The sequence below is a fragment of the Crotalus tigris genome, unplaced genomic scaffold (genome assembly GCF_016545835.1).
Source record: "Crotalus tigris isolate CLP2741 ecotype Arizona unplaced genomic scaffold, ASM1654583v1 scf7180000017987.690289119674:8195010, whole genome shotgun sequence".
NCBI classification, from domain to species: Eukaryota; Metazoa; Chordata; class Lepidosauria; order Squamata; family Viperidae; genus Crotalus; species Crotalus tigris.
In genome coordinates, this window is record NW_024096758.1 from 3,835,262 (window position 1) to 3,855,159 (window position 19,898).

Sequence of the window (19,898 nt, forward strand, 5' to 3'; positions counted from 1 at the left end):
ACCTGACCTGCCTGGCATCCTCCAACCTGGTTGGGAATACTGTGAGCTGTAACCCCAACACAGCAGGTGACAGGCTGGACCTGACTTGAATGAAAGTCAAGAACCTTGAAGCAAAAGCAGAGATTAAAGGAACAGTGTTGTGAACAGATGGTTTATCTGGGCCAGAAAATTGTGTCTTTAGCTAGTATGAAATAGGACTGAGATCCATTGCACTCTGTGGTGCACATCAATTCAATTTTGTCCAAGAAACTTGATGGCATAGCATATTGTATGGACCTAGTATTTTCATTTGTGAACCATGGCATATGGCTTCACATGACTTATTCAGTAAACAAACCATGATTTAGCATGGAGGAATTTATTCATAGATGGTTGCTTCTCTATATCCTCATGATCTGTTGGCTGTTGTCTCTCTGATCCTGTTTATTAATTTTATTCACATAACTGGGCAGCTTCTGGGGTGGCAGAAGATCCGTGGCTAATATTGGCAGGAAGGAAAGAACAGGACAGACACCGTTGGGGAGATCAGCAAACCAATATAGTGTGTTAAAATATCAAACTTTTCATTGTCAGATTTAATGTCAAGTGTCAGCTACTGTGCTGCAATCATCCATGAATCTTGCTGGTGCATTGGTCTCAGCACATGCCTATAGATGCCAATTTTTGATCTAAGGGTCTGCTTTGGCATACAGCTTTGCCAGCAACACTCTTTCCCTTCACACTGTGCTGATTACTGTTCTTGATATGGTAGGGTTGAGGCAAACTATTCTAAGATGAAAGAGGAAGCTTATATTAAATGTGCACAACATGTGCTCTGAATTCTGTTTGGGCTTTACTGTGATGTGCTTGTCAAAATGTTGACTATTAATGCTCCAATGCCACAGTGGCAACAACAGATGTCTCTATGTCCTTAATAGCATTTTGGAATAAGATTTCAGGAAAAGGGAAATAAACAAATGAAACTGCAAGTTGGTTCTTCCAATGGGTCATTATGCAATATTTAGATTCCCAGAGGTTTTGGTGCTAGGGCCCATATTCTTAGCAGAAATATATAAATTTGATGTACATCTTCCCAGATATTCTGTAAATGTGTTATAGTGGCAGCTTCCCAATCCACAAATCAAAGATAGAGTGTCAAATCTCCTGGGACTGGTTTGTGGTCATCCACAAATCTCACTCAGTTTATTGCCTGAGGATTGGAACTGAGACATCCTTGCCAATCTAAATGATAATCACTGAGCTATTTCTTTACGTCTTTATCTATCTGTACCTCTACTCCAAATCCTCTTTGGCAGTGACAAGAAAAGAAAAAAAGAGAGCAGAAATGTTTCAATGTATGGAGACAAGGATGGTGATTAAGTGGACCTGATACTGTAGAAGCAGACTGTAATATTTGGAAACAACATACCTTATTTTCTGACCGTACGTCTTTGATTCAGTGCCTATTTGATCCTAATTTTTTCCAGTTATTGTAACGGAAAGCTTTTAAGCCAGTGGTTCTTAAAATGGAGATAATAGAATAATGTGTAATTTTTTCTGAGGATCCACTTGGTCTACCATTGCCAGTGCCACTGCCAAAAATAGAATTTGGAGGAGATCTGAGATCTGAGATCAGGAAAAGGGATAATTGGGTCAAAGAGCTTAAGAACCACTATTGAAAAAGTTTGCAGGATGGTTTGATTTTGTTATTTGTCAGAATGTAGCTTTTTTTCAAGGAATCTTGTCGAGATTCATCTTTTCATAAGAAGCTAAGACCAAGTCATAAGGTGATTTGTTTCTTTTTGACCCAGAGCAATGTGTGAATACTGATCTTGTGATTTGGAAACTATGGTTTATGGTTTAGCCATGACTGAGCAAACCCTGGATTACAGTGTGTCACATGATCCTAGGCTGCCCATTTTGCCTCAGTGATCTCTCCGAACTGCAAGCAGAGAAAGTCTTTCTCTCAATTTCTACTTCTGTAATTCTTTCAAATGGGGAAGGGAAATATATTTATTGATTGGACTTGAGCAAATATGGATTCCAAAATACAATTATGAAAACAAATATAATTATTATGTTAAGGGGGAAGGGAACCAAACAAAAGAGCCAGTTATTGAGCATTTATGTAGGAGACAAATGAGCAGGTTCCATATGAGCTATGTCCCCTGCCAATTGACAGGTTTATCTGTATATAGATTTTAAAGTCTCATGCCCTGCATAACCACATATTGTTTTATGTACTGGTTATGAGTTATTAGTATCAAACCACAGCACAATGATTCCTTTGACATATATAATAAATATAAAGACCAGATATATTCTTGGCTTCTAAGATAAAGCATGGCAACATAGAGAAAATATTAAACATGAGTACAGAATAGATGTGGAGAACTAGGCAGTGATTCTTGGGATGAGAACGTGCTATTATTTTATAATGAAATTGTTCCTGTGAAAAATTGAAGGGCATGATTTTCTCCTTAAAAAAACTTATTATATCAATCCAACATCAATATCCCCAAAGAAGGTCTAAAAATGCAGAGACATTATACAGTAATAGAATAATTCAACTGAACCCAAGCAAGACAGAATGGCTGTGGATGCAAGGGACCTCAGGATCTGGTTGCTTATCATCGTTAACTGTGGATGGGGTTGCACTACCTCAGACAGATCCAGTGCACAACATGGGAGTCCTCTTGGATTCACAACTCCTCTCAAAGAGCAGCTGGCAATCTTGGCTAGGAGAGCCTTTGCGCAACCTCAGGTGCCCCAGTTGACCCCTTATCTGGACCTTGAGGCCCTGTGCATGGTCACTCATGCCCGAGTCATCTCTCAGCTGGATTACTGCAATGAGCCCTACATGGGACTACTCTTGAAGACTATTCAGAAGCTGTAGTGGTGCAGAATGCAGGAGTGTGCACGGTCCTGGGAACACCTAGGACTGCATATATAACACTGCTACTGCATAAGCTGCATTGTTTACAGGTTTACTTCCAGATCCAATTCAAGCTGTTGGTTCTTACCTTTAAAATCCTACATGGCATGGGTCCAGGGTATCTGAGAAGCCATCTCTCCCCAATGGGACTAGCTCATCCCACTCATTCCAGTGGAAGAGGCCTGCTACAGATTCGGTCTGCTAAGAAACTCCAGCAGGCAGGTGCAAAGAGAAGAGCCTTTTCCGCTGTGGTTCCATCCCTGTGGAACACTCTATGACCAGCAGTGATAACTGCTCCCATGCTTTTGTCTTAAAACTGGTCTGGAGCTCCAAAGGGGTTTCTCACCTCTGGAGGGAGCTGACAGAATAAGATCTCAACCCCCTCCTGTGATATCTTGGTTCTGGTTTCAGTGTCGCTTTAAAATCATAATCGGTGTAGTTTTAATATTTTAATTATTATTTTTAATAACGTAAACCAACCAGATTCACCTTACAGGGGAGAGGGGCAGCATAAAAAAATTAACAATAGTTTTTACACAATTTGTTTGAATCAGCAACCATTTCTCCAATTTCCTATATGCTAAACCAAGTGCCCTCTTATTAGCCAATACAAATCTGTTTGCTAGATGGAATGAGAAGACAAGTTACTCCTGCTCTGCAAAAAGTTTTGGAACTTTTTGTACAGGCAGATGCTTGAATATAGGTCTGATTCTTACCTGCTAGGATAAAAAATCCCACAAAGATCAGGAACACCAGCAAGTAGAGACCAACCACAGCATATCTGAGAGTAGTCAAGGATCCTAGATGGCCACAGGGTCCTGAAGCTTTCTTCTTGCTGCCTGGACCTGTAAGACAAAGACGGTGGTAATGGATGTGATAAGTTTGCTATTTTGTAATATTCATTGTGAATACAACTAGCATCCTGACAACTTCTTGGACCATAACCTCTTGGCAAGATGAGAACCACGCAACTGCGTAATTCCAGTTTTTATATGATATATGGAAAGTTTTGCTCATCCTGCAGTACATCCAGCTGAGTAGCCAACTCTCCAACAATAAAAGGTCCTTCCCGTTAGCTGCTACCAGTCCTTTTCATCAGAACTTGCCAAAAACAGAAGTTGTGTTTTCTACATACAGAGTAGATGTTCTACCTGTAAGCCCTGATTCCCCTGTGGGACTGCCATGGATTCGGGAATGGTACAGACTCAGATGGGACACAGGTCAATGCTAGTTTGACAACATGCTTATTACAAAGATGAAATGTACAAAACAAATGTTTTCTAAAAGAACTATGATTTCACATTAAGGGGGCGGAGACTCTTAGTAGATCTTTCTGAGATGCTTCCCTTGACAGACAAATTCAATTTTGGAAAGGCAGGGTCCAATGTAACCAGGTCCTCTGCCATCATTATTTGAATTGAGTCTAGAAGCCTATTGGTAATTTGTGCATGAGTTCAAGAGAGGTATTAGCCTGCAGTGGCGGAACTGATCCATTGTGGAATCCATCTCACCAGTTGTAATTTTTCCAAAGGCTGTTCCCTGTTGTGAACATTACAGTAACCCAGTCAAATCATGAGTAAAGCATGATTTACAAATGCCAGAGGATTCCAATACAGGTGGCATCATAACTTTTGTTCCGGCCAAAGATGAGCAAAGACCATGTTGACCATACACTCCCCCTGTTGCTTAATCCCAGGAAGAGTAGTGCAGGAGCTTCTTCAAGGGAAGCATGATCCTGTCCAGAATAACTATCAGGACCAGCATATAACAGTTCAGTCTTGCAGCAAACCTGTGCTTATTTTGCGCTATTAAGATACCAGTCCAGGTTTTTCACAGTATCTTTGGCTTGCCCCAGATTGATAATGTATAACTGACTGCACCTCATCCCAAAACAACAGATGACCTCCAGCTTTATATGGATGTTAAATAGCATGGGGGAAAGCACTGAGCCCTAAAGTACCTCTCACTGGAGTAGCCAAGGCCTCCTGTACTGTTCCTCTATAACTACAAGCTAAAACCACTTTGGTAGGAGAGGAAATATTGCAAAACAGTGCAAATCCCAGCCCTAGAAGCTGAATTAACAAGATGCATGGTTAATGGTACTGAAAGCTGCTGAGATGTTTGAGGCAGTGTACCTTCCTCCATCCGTGTCCCAATGAGCAACCAATGCTGTTTCCATCCCATAAACAGATCTGAATCCTGAATAGCAGGGTCCCAGATAATCTGTTTCCATTGGGACTCTGATTTCTAACAGATTATGTGAGAATACAGAATCCAATTTCTCACACATTCCCTATATAGCCAAGAAACTTTGGTTCATTGAGAACAAGACAGCTGTCAATACTGCAAATACTGTATATTCTTGCTTTGACAATATGCAAAACTGTCTGGTATTTATTGGGTTAATACTTAGCTTAGAGTGGGGGGGGAAAGCCCGGGAAAGAAAGAGGAAGTAAACTTTTGACCTTCACACTAATTGGATAATGTGACCTGTGACTGAATGAGAAGGGAGGGGTTTAGCAAGAAAAGCTTGATGCCAGCGAAAGGAAATTAGATTCTGGAATCAACCCGTCCATCATGGTGACCGCAAAACTGTAGCTCTGCAATAAAGACTTTAGGAAACATGCCTGAAAGTTCTTTGAAGTGCTTCATTAGTCGGAACCTGTGACAACAGCACTTTTCCAAATTAATGGTCAAACCAGATACAACTGGCTTCTCAAAGCATACCAATTTACCAAGATTTCTGCAGCCTAGATCTCTTTTCACTTTCAGTTAATCTGGTTAAGGAAGACACTGTGAGAATCTTGCTTTTTTGGTTGTAAGCAGTTGTCAAAGACTTGCCACTGGTCATCTAGAATTGGTATGACATTTCTGAGGTGGGAGAGATGTTTCTTCTAGGTCAAATTGCTGTCATTAAAGTGGTTGAGGTAGGCTTTACAAAATTTTTCTTGGCCTGAGAGAATATAATCTATCAAATTCCAGAAGATGCAAAGCCCCATGAAATCCAAATAGCATCCATATAAAATAGAATAGTCCCTGTGGGACACTGAAGGCATTCTTTTTCCTTGAAGTTATTTCCAAAGGAATCTGCCAATAGGCCTACATTAGACTCAGGGTTGACATGTACCCATCTCTCTTAGTTATCCAGTGAGTGAGTCATCAGTTCTTGGCACTGAGTAAACTGATTCAACTTCAGAACCACGCAAAATGTTGCCTCCCTACTAGTCTTGGTCACAAGTACAATAGGCAAACATAATTTACTCTGGGGTGATACAGTCATGCTTAGACTGAACCTTCTTTAAGGTATCCTTTAAGTTATCCAAATAGGATATCTGGATAGGAAAATCTGGACAGAGATGTTCTAAACTGAAGCAGGGATATACATGCTCCACTCCTTCCTTTGTGCCAGTCTGTTTCCCTTGGCCCATTTGCTTACATATTCACAAAGTGGGTTTTTGTTCTTCCTGTGCCCAAATCTATATTAGAATTGGCATATCTCATCTTAATGTGACCTTTGAAATTTACACTCTTGACTCTGGAGGAGGAAGAATACTTGCTCTCCCATCTCTCAATTTTTCCTATCATATGATTTTTGTTGTGTTTCTATCAAACCCCTAACAACAGGCATACTGTCCTCATAACTGATAAGAATTGCCAATGCCAAACCTTTGTGAGTTTTACTGAGGCAGAAGCAGGCCAATAATCTTGATTCCCACACACTTAGCAAGACATTTTGCCGGCCCCAACCCCTTCTTTTATCTTAGCATGGTTTCTCACGTTTGAGAGCTGTATGCAATGAAATTTCATTTTGATGTATGCCGATTGGTGTACATTCAAAGTGACAATAAAGTTGTTGTTGTTGTTGTTCTTGGCTGGCCCTGCCTTGCAGACTTTCTCCCACACATCTCTAGCCTTTTGTTAGACCATCTCCATTCTGAGCTTCCTTTCCTTTCTTAGGTCATCCAGATTCTATCTATTTTGTGCTCTACAGGCTACTAGTTAGTCTTCTGTTGCTTTTCTCCCTCTCGCTGGGTAGTGTATTTGGATGCAGCAATGTATCACCACTGGTTCTCTCATGTGGACTTTGCAAAAGGGAGAGAAACCAATGGAAATTGACAATGGCCATGTGGAACTTTTATCTGCTTTTGATTATTAAGTGCTGAGGACCTGAAGAACTGAACTGAACTGAAGAATTGAGAACTGAAGAAGCTTCTTGGATGAGAAGCAAAACATCTTCAAGCAAAAACAAAGAAAATCTAGTTGCCTCTTGAAAAAGCACCTTTGGGACAACCATGACCTGGATGACAAAGAATCTCCATAGACATCGTGCATACAGGTTACTTATTCCTGCTGGTTCTGTCTCAGGATTGTTATGAAAGCACGTCATTTGCTAAAATAGATTTCACATCCAGAGAATTAATATAGAATAGGGAAAAGAAGAAGTAAGAAACTACTTTGATATGAGGAATTTCCAGAAATGCTTTCCATCTAGGATCTATGTTTTTTGTCTCTTTCTGTTGGGGAAGTACAGCTGTGTTCCACCAAAAAAAGGTGAGATTTGGTAGATGATTCTCAGCAACTCAACAAGGAGAATGAACAGAACATTAGGATCTAGACTTTAGAGCCAAGAAAGGAAAAAATTGCTCACAAAATAATATTTAATAAGAATGCTTGCAAAACATACTTTTTAAAAAAAATGTATCTGGCATGACAATTTTTTTTTTACAAACCTATTGCCAATAGCAGGAATCTAACACAGAAGTCCTGAGCCAAGGCTGGCCATAGAATGCTGCAAAGAAGCAACACTTACTTTCAAAATGGGAAGAAAATAAACAACAGGAAGGACTGGATTTGTAAGTTTACTGAGGTATCCAAATCCACAAACAATTCATTAATGTATCTGGTAAAGAGAAAAAGAATACAGAAGACAGCTAGCCTTAGGGCAGTGTTTTTCAAATGGCAACTTTAAGATGTGTGTACTTTAACTCCCAGATTTCTCCAATCAGTATTCTTTAGGAGAATCTTAATATGCTTAATCGTGATATGGATGGCTGGACAGTATCTTCCAAGAGACTTGAACAATTTTCTGAGGAAATTAAATAGTTGCTGAAAAAAATGTTGAGGATTAATGGAGGCAAACAAGGCAGCTGTTTGAAAAGCTTAGCCATATAAAGTCCCTCGCAATTCAGTTTTGAAGTTCTGGAAACCATAATTCAGGAACATTTGTGATCATACTTAGTACAGATGAAGGTATTTCACAGTTTTGTAAGGATAAACAAAACAAGAGGGTTTTTTGCAGCATGTGAGCTAAATTTAAAAGGCTATCTCAGCACTGTGAATTTGGCAAAGGGCTAAATGATTGAGAGATCAGCTTGTCTCTGGAATGTTGAAGTTTTCAAAAACATCATAAAAATTAAGCTCTTAGACAGTATTTGAAAGTGCTATCTCTGTGGAAACTGCTGCTAGAGATACCATAGGACAGCAGTTGGCAGTAAAAGCAAATAGGAATAAGTTTTCCATAGTATACAGAGTAAAATGTCAAAATCAAAAGGGCTACCATGTGGCAGAGATTAACAGACACAGGTTCAATATTGATTTAAAAGAGAAATCTACAGAAAATGTCATAAGAGATCTCTATAGAATATTTTCAAATATGGGACGTATTTTATCAATGGCTGGGAAAACAGGGTAGAAATTAGGAATTTAATTGTATTACCAAGTAAGATAAATGGACCCAGACAACACGTTGTTTACCAAGCACCTATAAACTGTAAATATAGAAAACTAATAAAATATTATTTAAAAGAAATAAATAAAATGTAATAAGAGAAAAAGCCAAGTATTTGATAAAGATAAAGAGCTAAGCTACTACTTTAAAAGTTCTGCAGTGACATGTGCCATTGATAAAGAACTTGATAATGAAAGTGAAACAAGGATAGATAACCTGGAAGCCTATAGCAAAAAGAATCAAATGAGAGCAACAATACCGCTCATGCCTTTACCATGCATGAATGGCAAAACCATATCAATCCAATTGGACACTGGTTCTGCTATATAAGTTATACCACATCATAAATCTGAGTAATATTTCAGAGATGCTAAACTAAAGCAAACAGAAATGCAACTTGTAACTTAAACTAAAGCAACTTATAGCAATAGCACTTAGACTTATATACTGCTTCACAGTGCTTTACAGCCCTCTCTAAGTGGTTTACAGAGTCAACATATTGCCCCAAACAATCTGGGCCCTCATTTTACTGACCTTGGAAAGATGGAAAGTTGAGTCAACCTTGAACCGGTAAGAATCGAACCCCTGGCAGTCAGCAGAATTAGCCTGCAATACTGGATTCTAACCACCATGCGCCACCATGGCTCCAATGCTGGAAAAAAGATTATTACTATCTAAGTCAGGGGTATTCAAACTTGGCCCTTTTATGACTTGTGGACTTCAACTCCCAGAATTCCTGATGAGATTTGGAGATGATGTTGACCAGCTGAAAAGAAGCTGTATCTGATGTGATTGCAAATACAACTGTAATTCCTACATTATCTTCAACAACACATATCCCTCAAGTAGACATGCAAGATGTAATTGCTTCATAGAGATCAATATTGTTGGATATACTAAAGGTTTTCTTTTGGGAAACAGACTTTCTCTGTCCTTCTGACTCAATCTGAAGCCATAACCTATTTCAGGAAGCATAGCAAAGGAAGGACAGCTTGCATACTAAATCAAAAGCAGATTTTAAAATGAATAAAAATAAACTAAGGTGACCTTAATCAAATTTTGCAAATTATGCAAATTTGTCTGTTTGGTTCCTAACTTACCTGATAATTTGTGATGTGTGAACGAAGCCCTAGAAATGAAACTATAGCATTTGTCCTTTGGATTGACATGTTATTTTGGAATAGAAGTTTCTGGGTGGAAGAAAGCCAGTTTTACTATGATGGAGATTTTTGCAGACATTCAGATTTTCTTCCATGCCCTAATTTTAACTTAGCATTGGTTTGAACAGATTGAAAATTGACTGGGAATTGTTGGCTACATCCCAAAAGGGGGGTTTCCCTCACATAAATACACCATTGCAGCTGCTGCTCTGGCTGTCTCACAATAGATGGGAGAGTCTCCCAAAAGGCAAATTTTCACTTCATTTGGCAACTTGGAGATCTCTTTCTGACCTAGATACTGCTGCCTGTTACTAAAAACATATGGGACTATGCTGCAATGGGGACATCCTTATGCCTAGCTAAAGACTGTGTTTTTTAACTTTAGCAACTTTAAGATGCTGGCTTGGGAATTCTGGGAAAGAAGTCCACACATCTTAAAGTTGCCAAGGTTGAGAAACAATGACCTAAGAAAGAATTTAATACAATGGGGATTCTCCCCTCCAGAAGGGCTTTTTAGGAACAAAGCAGAAAGAAATATATGGTAGGCCTGTTATACGTAGCACAGATGGGAAGCCAGTATTTCTTTGGTGAGATTTTCCTGTAGGAAGCAACCTCCAGGCCTAAAACGTTTCAAATTGTTAAACAGAATAGAATTAAATCTGAAGAATTATCACATGAGTATAGCTATGGGAAAATTATTGTCATGGTTCCGACAGATGAAACTTTTCAAAAGAACTTTGAGGCATTGTTTACCTTAAAGAATCTTTTATTCAAGAAACAAAGTATTGGCACTACATAGTTAAAGCCAAAAACTGAATTCCCCTCCCCTGGGCATAAAGTAGCAAAGCACAATTCTCTCTTCCAATTAACAGTCATAAATCACATTCCCCAATTAGCTTGAAGCGCAGCGGGTTTTCTCCCCAGCTCTCCAGCCCACCAAATCTTTATCAACTCTGAGCGCAATAACCTTGGATTCCCACTGCTGAGTTATTATTGTTATGACTAACTGGACTCTCATCCACATCCCCTCTCCCAGCATCAAATAACTCTAAAAGCGAAAGAGAAAAGATGGCTACATTTCCATCTGCTATCAAAGCAACAACATTCAATGTTAGCAGCGTTGACAATTATATTCTCCAGACACTGATGCTCCAATTTACATAGTGCCACAAAGCTCAACATTGTCACCCTTCCTGTTTAACAGCTGTGTGAAGCCACTGGTGAGGTCGTCCTTCAAGATGGGGTCTTATATCTGTAAGGTCCATCATCAGTTGAACTGTATCTCATCCTTAGGCTGGCCAAGTGACGCTGTTAGGGTCTTGTTCCAGTGCCTGGAGTTTGTTGGGAGCCAGATGGAGAAGAATAGGCTTGACCCTAGCAAGCTGGGGATGTAAGTGCATGAATTTACAGGTACAGGAATTCTCCATCTTTAGCTAAGAATAGGACTATACTTCCTCAGATAGGACTGGTGTGTAATTTGAAAGTCTTCTTGGATGCTAGTTCCTTCCTGAAAAGCAGGTGGCAACTGTGGCCACAAAGGCTTTTCAACAAATTCATCCCATGTGTCAGTTTTGCCCATTCAGGAGGTCAACTATGCCTTGAACAATTCATGTGTGAACTACTTCAATATTTCAAGATGCTGTCCTTGAAAACCATTCAAAAGCTTTAAATGGTCCAGAATGTGGTAAAGTAAGTAGTGATAGGTATGCCATAGTATCCCCATGCCACACTTTTGATACATGAGCGATGTTGGTTACCAATAGGTTTCAATTAAATAGCAAAGGAAAACATTAGGTGATACTTTTTATAGCATGTTTTTCAAACTGAAATGTGAGGAGATGGACCATCAGGCAGGAAAAATGTGTAACAGGAAAATATGGGAAGAAGGAACCTTTTGAGAAAATAGAGCTATTGGTGTAGCATAACGATCATTAGATATTCCAAACTTAAACTTACATATTCAGAAGCTGTAAAGTTTGATGCATTCATTGATTGGCCAAAGGTTATAATATTCATTAATTCACAAGCAGAATGAAGCCATTCAAGGATTCCTGATTTCATATACCAATTAAATTAAATTGGTATTTATTTAAGTCAATTAAATTAAATTGTAAAAGTTGATCTGATAACTCATAATGCTTTTTCTCAATAAATCAGGAATAGATGTTAAGCTAAGTTCCTGCTATTTCCTGAACTTTCCCAGCCCCATAGAAAAGGATGTTAGGTTCTATACTTTCCAGTTCTCTGATCTATTTATTTATTTATTTATTTTCAGTGTTTATATGCCGCCCAATCCCAAAGGACTCAGGGCGGCGTACAAAGTTAAAACAATGATAAAACAATAAAATAAAGCAGTCATACCGCGAGTCCGATCATATCCCGGCCCCCCGGGGACATCAGCCCCAGGCCTGCCGGAACAGGAGGGTTTTAATGGCCTTCTTAAAGGCCGGCAGGGTGGGAGTAGTTCGAACCTCGGGGGGAAGTTGATTCCACCAGGTCGGAGCCACCACAGAAAAGGCCCTTCCCCGAGGGCCCGCCAGCCGACATTGTCTGGCCGACGGGACCTGAAGGAGGCCCAATCTATGGGACCTCACCGGTCTCTGGGAGCTGTGCGGCAGAATGCGGTCCTGTAATATCTAGTAGAATAACATCTCTGTACACAACCCATACAATTTTAAGTCAAAAAATGACAGCGGTTTTATTTTTGTATCAAAGTGAAAATACAGACTGAACAAGTTCACTGTTGCAGAAAATCTATTTTTCAAAGCAATACAGATTAACCTCTTTCTCAATTCCATTATTTGGTGAAGGACATATTTGCAAAAAGGGGGGAGATACTTTGGTGGGGAGGGGTATTTTTATATCCCAGTGTTGAAATCCACACACCCACCCCACCTGCACCCACCCACCCCACCCACCCACACAACCCGCCTGAAGGCAGTATGGCCAGCTCCATTCAATCTCCTTTTTCAGTGCCAGGTCAGAAGGGTTTTATTTGTTAAATAATTTTAATATACTGGATTTTCTGTTATAGAATCATTATTGTGGTGTTTTTTTAAAAAAAGAACAAAGTGTTGCATTGTTACAGAACTGAAATGGTATAGGGTTTCCGGCCTGAGCAGGGGACTGGACTAGAAGACCTCCAAGGTCCCTCCCAATTATTGTTATCATCATCATCATCATCATCATCATCATCATCATCATTGTTATCATCATCGTTATCATCATCATCATCATCATCAAAGCTCTATGCCTTTTTGAATGGTACACATGTAAAAAACGGCAAAGTGCTTCAACCGTGCAGTTTCAGTCATTATCCTGACTTTTTTAATGAACCCAAGTTGCCCCTTACTTCATGCTAAGCTATAATTACAGCTCATAAACTAATGGTAAATGACAGCTTCAAACTGACCTACTACCCTGAACCAAGCTATGTTTTCACATACTTAACTTGCATATTCCAGTAAATTAAAAACATGTTACTCATAGTTTATTCTGAAATACTATAATAAATCACTACGATAATTCTTTTTAATATCTAAATTGTGTCTCTGAAGAAAAAAAACAAGGGATTTCTTAAGGACTGATTAAGCTATGATATAACTTCCTTGCCTCCCTCCTCTCTGATTCAATATGACTTTAATTACTGGCATAGTTTTATTGTCAACTTGTGGCCTTCTTCTTTTCACTGGCCAAACAGATGGAGCTAAGGTTTCATAATGAGGAAAATTACAGTCTGTTTTTCTGATATTAATACTTATACCAGGGCCTTAGGGAGCATGATGGAAATTGGACCCTGTTGTTCCCATTCTGGAACAGAAGCAGACCTTAGGTGGTCTCTGACTAATTTCAACATGGATATATGATTTTTGTGAGGAAGAAATCTCTGATTTGCCCAGTATCCTTTCAAATCCAGATCTGGATGTTTAACCAGATTTTGGTATAGTGGTGCCATTCAACCTACCACCACCATCACCAATTTAATGGCACATATGACTTCTTTAAAAAAAACTTATCCTTTTTTCTCCCTCCTACAGAGGCCCAGTGGGGAAATGAGGATCAAGAGAACCATTATAGCCCACCTAACCTCAGTTCAATTTTCCAGTGGAAAGTAAAGAGGAATTGGACTTTCTATTTTTTTGTTAGGTAAATCCAACAAACCATCAAAGCATGTGGCAAAACCCTTCATAGTTATTGTGTTGCGTGATAAAGGATCAGAAGCAACATGGCAACCTCTTTGGATTTTTTTTCTTATCCAGGGAGATGATAAGGTCTGGTTTATGGACATAACAGAACATAGTCTATAATGGAAAGAAATAATACAAAAAGTCAGGTAAATTTTGTAGATTGTTTTTTTTAATGTACATCATGTTGTTTCACCAAATTGTACTTAGATAGCAACAGTGATACCAACATAATAGAACACATAACATGAAAGCTATCAAGTTCAATTTAAAACAACCAGGAAAACCAAATGCACATCACTCAATGTGGTTTATGTCTTTGCTTCTTGCTGGAAAATCATCAGATCAGCATACTAGACAAGGAATTCCAGATTCTGGGAACAGCTACCAGCTCACATAGGACTTTGAACTTCACCCTGATAACCATCATTTTTAATTACTTAATATGTTGCAATAAAAGCACAGTAAGGAAAACATATATGTTACTGAAACAGGCTATTTGCTTTTACAGCAGTATATTTTCTCCTCACACCTAATTTACACTGCCAAAGCCATGGCTTTCCTTATAATTAAAGTTACCACACAGCCAAATCTGGTAGACCACATGGATGGGGATGCGCTGTGTAGACTGCAGGAACCCTAATTAGCTAGGACCATAGCAAAAGTCCTCATTAAAAAGAAAGGATTTAAACAGCAGCGAAGAAAGTTGCACATTGGAAAGAGTAGAAAAAAATGAATCATGTAAATTTCAGAGTTATCACATGATAAAAAAAAGTTAAGCCACTTCTCTATCTCAAAATGTCCTCAATTAAAAATTTGGAACAGCTCTAATCAAGATGCAAAAAGTATGTCAAGTTTCTGGTTTTTATTTTTCAGAAAAACCACAATTACAAAAATTGTTTTTAACAAGTACATTGTTTTTTTTAATTGAAAAGTTTTATAAAAATTACAGTATACACCCCAAAACCCACCTACCCTAAAACCCCCATCTCCCTCCCCCACTTCCCAGAGCTGAGTATAGGGTTACAAATATAATAATCAAACTCAGTTATAACTAACATTAACCAACTATATAAATAACCAAGTCCATAATGCACTTTAACTCCCCTTTAACATAAGTATAAACAAATTAAAAATAAACATAATAATATAAACAAGTCAATATTATTAAACAATACAATATCCAAATTGTTAAACAATACTAATACTAAAAATAATAATAAAACTAATAAAAATTCAACTGTAATAAACTATTAATAATAATAATACTCTAAAATTTACTCATAAGCTAAATGGAACTTTTTAGTCCCATATGTATTCTGAATATAATCTATCCATCTTCTCCAGACTACAAGTACATTGTTATTAGCAAGATAAACCTTAACATGTGTGGCAAATTTCGGCTGTGGTAAATTGCTTGTGTCAAAGTGGTCCTTTCCAGAGTCGACACTAGAATGTGCCAACAGACAGTACATCACTCTTGTAGTCATAAAAGTAGCTTAATTGTCTTAGTCTTAAGCTAAAGAAGTCCAGATGGTTTAGGTCAGAGCTATCAAATGCAAGACCTGCAGTTCTGGACACTCCACATAATTTTCAGCACACTGTGTTGCTAAGAAGTGACATCCTTTGAAGGTTAAAAGCATGTCCCAATTGTTCCCTACTTCATTTACTTGTTCAAATTCCTGAAGAATCGTGAAATTCAAAATTCCCTGCACTTGAAAATTAGTTTCACTTATTTTAGGAAGTGGCCCATGATCTTTGAGAGAGACTTATTCTAGTAACCAGATTCACACATAGGGCTAAATCGTGATTTATCTAAATCCATTATGACTCAGGATGCCAAGGGAACCCAGCAAGTGAACTGAATATATGAAAGTTGATTATTGGGGTGGATGAAAGCTCAATGACTGAAAATTTGGCTGCACCTTGCTTGACTTCAGTTTGTTCCCAGTTTCTTGAAGAAGAGATGGCTTAGAAACAATTAAAATGGTCAAAACTCAATGCATATTCCCAATTTTCCACTACCACTAAAATGGTTTAGCTTCTTTTCAGAGGTCTAAAAAAGTTGTAGAGAGTTGTACAGAGTAGAAATAACCTTCACACACAGAGAGAGAGGGAAGATCCACTACCAAGGCAACAAACAGATAAACATGGCTTAAATCCATACCAAGTTGGAAAATTTCTTGTCACTTAATGACCAGTTTAGATTGGGCACCCTTGTAATTCACTGGAATTGAAACTTCCAGGATTCTGTTTCTGTAGTCATTCTAGACAAAGAGGTTTTATTTTTATACAGTATCTTGATATGGTCTACTGTTTAGGGCTACCAGGCATTTTATGTTATAACTTCTAACAAGTATTGTTACTCATTTTCTCAACCTTTTATTGACAAGGTTTTTGTGACACAAATGTCATACCACCCCAGATATATTTTTCACCAGTTTCAGAAATGTATTACTATCTTGGCAATGTATTCTTGTTGTTCCATTGTGCATCACTTAATGTTTTCCTTTTATTTCTCCATTTATAAACTCAGTGAAATTCTTTTGGAATTTTTGTTTTCTTGAATAAGGTATTATCTATGAAAACATAGAAAAAAACATAGAATAACAGAATTGGAAGGGACGAGGTCATCTAGTCCAACTCCCAACTCAAGCAGGAGACCTTATACCGTTTCAGACAAATGGCTATCCAGTCTCTTCTTGAAAGCTTCCAGTGATAGATCTAAACCTCAAATGTGCTGATGGAAAAATCAGTCCCAGTGATTGCTATAAGGATGTAAATCCATGCTGCTTAACAATAAGTTTGTTTTTTTTAAAGGGCTCATTACATGGTGGCTTGCTGTGTCAAAGGCAGATTCATACAATGGTCATTTAAATCTCATTGTACATGGGCAAGTATGTATACCTGTGGTGTAAGGAAGGGTTGTACTCCAGTATTAAATTTGCATGCTAAATGCCTTATGTTCAGTCCCTGGCATTTCTTAATGTTTATTTACTGATATTTAGAAATAGTATATCCCGGTATCAAAATTCATATATACCGTACTATAAAACCAGAAACAAATATAGAAACAAGAGGCTGCAAGCAATGAAAACTGCAAACTAACCGAAACAATATAATTATAAAAATGCTTGGCTGAATAAAAATACCTCAACCCAGTGCCAAAATAACTAATTTTAGTGAATCAAAATTCAGACTTGATATGGAAGAAGAAAATATTGAACTTTTGTCTGACTCACAGTGACCCAGCATCCTCCACTTATGCTGGACTACGTGGGAAGACTGGTGCTCAATTTAGTGCTCAGATGTACATTCATCTGCCACTTTTACTGCTACTCCAAAATAGTCCTCTACCAAGTTACACTTGGTATGTTCAGTTTATGAAGCCACTTTTCTGTCCTATGTTTCCAATCTGTCCCAAATGCATTTTAAAATGTGATTTATCTCCCCAAATACACATTGCATGTTGAACAATGTTCTTCTGAGCTGAGAACAGTGCTGGAAATTTGACAAGATGTGGATTCTTAATCTTTAATCGGGGATTGATTAAAGGGGCGCAATTCAAGAATATTGATATGAGAATTTCCATAAATTAGCATTCCTGGACTACACATCATCATGCTCCTTTGATTCTTGGTGTAATGCTATTTGAATCTCAGAGCTGCTCCCTGGGACTTACCCTCATCACAGAGATTCAGCTTTGAAAGGTTCTTTCCATCAAACGGCTCTTCCAGGATGGATCCATTTTCTCTTTCACCCAAAGTGTGCAGATACATGGCTTTGTTCTCCATCCTGTGTAAAGCACATAGCAGAATTCATTGAGAAACTGGTGAAGAGTGATTGATGTTTAGATTATATATTTTGCATGCATGCACTGAACATTCTGAGATGTTACTGAAGAATATCAAAGATTTGTCAATTCAGACTTCAACATTCACTCCAGCTTACTTGCCAAATGTTGGGGGGAATGGCAGGAAGTAATAGACATAAAGAAGCATGAAGAGAGCAACCAAAATCCAATCTGAAAGTGTTCTAATACTTTTTATACAAGAACAGACTAGAACATTAGGACTTTTAATTAGAAAAAAATCTAACAAGGGGAGTACAGGATATGGTTGAGGTGTATAAAGTTATACAAGGCATGATAAAATAGACAGGAAGAATTATTTCTTCTCTCAAAACTTTAGGATTAATTGGCATGGAGTGAAGGTAACTGAAAAGAGATTTAGAACAGATATAGCAAGTAATTAACTCAAGGGATTCACTGTCAAAAGATACGATGGGATAAGATATGATGGTCACAAACATGGGTGACTTAAAAGGGGATTGTATAAGTCCCTTGGAGAAGGACTGTTTAAAAGTCTCTGTGTAATCCTTAGGCAGAATGGGGTAGCATTCTTCCAAATATCACTTGCTACATGTATCCATCTGCTGCTAGAAAGTACCTCAGAAATATCTGGCCACAATGAGAATCAACATGTTGGAGTTAAGATGAGTTTTCATGCAATGCAGCTGGACTATTTCAGTGCTTGTATGTCTTATAGCTTTCAATTGAATGATGTTTACTTCTGTGGAGGCTGTTGGATTTCATCTGGATCCCCCACTTGGGATCAGAAGATCAGTGAATATTTGCAGCTGCTCTGGAGCATAAAAAAGTTTTGGAATCCCAAAGAAGATCCATAATCAGTGATGATGGACATTTGGCACAGATAGTATACTACTGCATGACTGACTGACTGACTGACGCATAACTATTATCAAACTGTACAGAAGTACAGGTAGTCCTCGACTTACAACAGTTCATTTAGTGACCATTCAAAGTTACAAGGCACTGAAAAAAGTGACTTATGACCATTTTTCACACTTACAACCATTGCAGCATCTCCATGGTCACATGATCCAAATTCAGATGCTTGGAAACTGACTTATATTTATGATGGTTGCAGTGTCCTGGAGTCATGTGATCACCTTTTGTGACCTTCTGACAAGCAAAGTCAATGGGGAAACCAGATTCACTTAACAGTCATGTTACCAACTTAATAACAGCAGTGATTCACTTAATGACTGTGGCAAGAAAGGTCATTAAATGGAGCAAAATTCACTTAACAACTGTCTCGCTTAGCAACATAATTTTGGGGCTCAATTGTGGTCAAAGTCGAGGACTATCTGTACATGACAAAATAGACAAAGTCGCTGTATTCTATAGTTTATACAGAGGGTAAATCTAGTGAAAAGAGAAGAGGATAAAGGCCAATGTATGAAGGGAGGGACAAGAGTAGGAGCATCAGCAGCTGAATAGGAAGGCCTCTGGGGTTCATCTAAAATGCCTGCTGGATTTCCAGGTTGGAAACACCCAGCCTTGTTTACAAAACAAAACTGATAGATTAGGAAAACTCTGGGCCCCTTTACACACAACATATTCTACAGCTTCAGTTTATCTGTGCTTTCCCAGTCTGTCCTATTCTGCTAATGCTTTATCTATGCATACAAAAAAAACAGTATGTGATACAAGTACACTATAAGGACCTGTCTCAACTAGGTTTCCCAAGAAAGCAGAATTCTTGAAACAGGCATTGTCTCAAAAGGAACTTTTATTAGGTGATAGCAAAGAAGCAAAGTGAGGTCTGAGGAAATAGCCCGTGTAAGCAGTATATCAAAAGCAATATTCGTTACTCCTCTCGCCAGGGTCCCACTGTCCGTTTGAATCTCAACCAATCCACAGGTGGTATATTGTTTTGGTAACTGGCTCCTATGGTGAGCTCTTCAAGGTCTCTCTCAGTTTCATTTCCCTCTGGCTCCAAGCGCAAACTATCTTCCAGATAAGTGTGATGGTGTTCGGCTGCATTCCTTCCTCTGGAAAAGGGCAGTGTGGCATGGGCAAAGCAAAACTTATTATATATCCCCATAAT

The 19,898-nt window shown here is 38.5% G+C and overlaps 1 protein-coding gene across 2 annotated transcripts in view; it reads right to left on the minus strand.

The window, feature by feature from the left end:
• SCARA5 (scavenger receptor class A member 5) overlaps window positions 1-19,898 on the minus strand; it is a 98,159-nt gene that overhangs the window by 72,761 nt on the left and 5,500 nt on the right. For both annotated transcript variants that reach the window (XM_039346015.1, XM_039346014.1), the window contains 2 exons: window positions 17,669-17,781; window positions 3,631-3,759 (listed from right to left, as the gene is read on the minus strand). In XM_039346015.1, the coding sequence (XP_039201949.1) occupies window positions 3,631-3,759; window positions 17,669-17,780 (241 nt within the window). In that variant the 5' untranslated portion in view covers window position 17,781. The remainder of the gene's footprint in view (window positions 1-3,630; window positions 3,760-17,668; window positions 17,782-19,898) is intronic.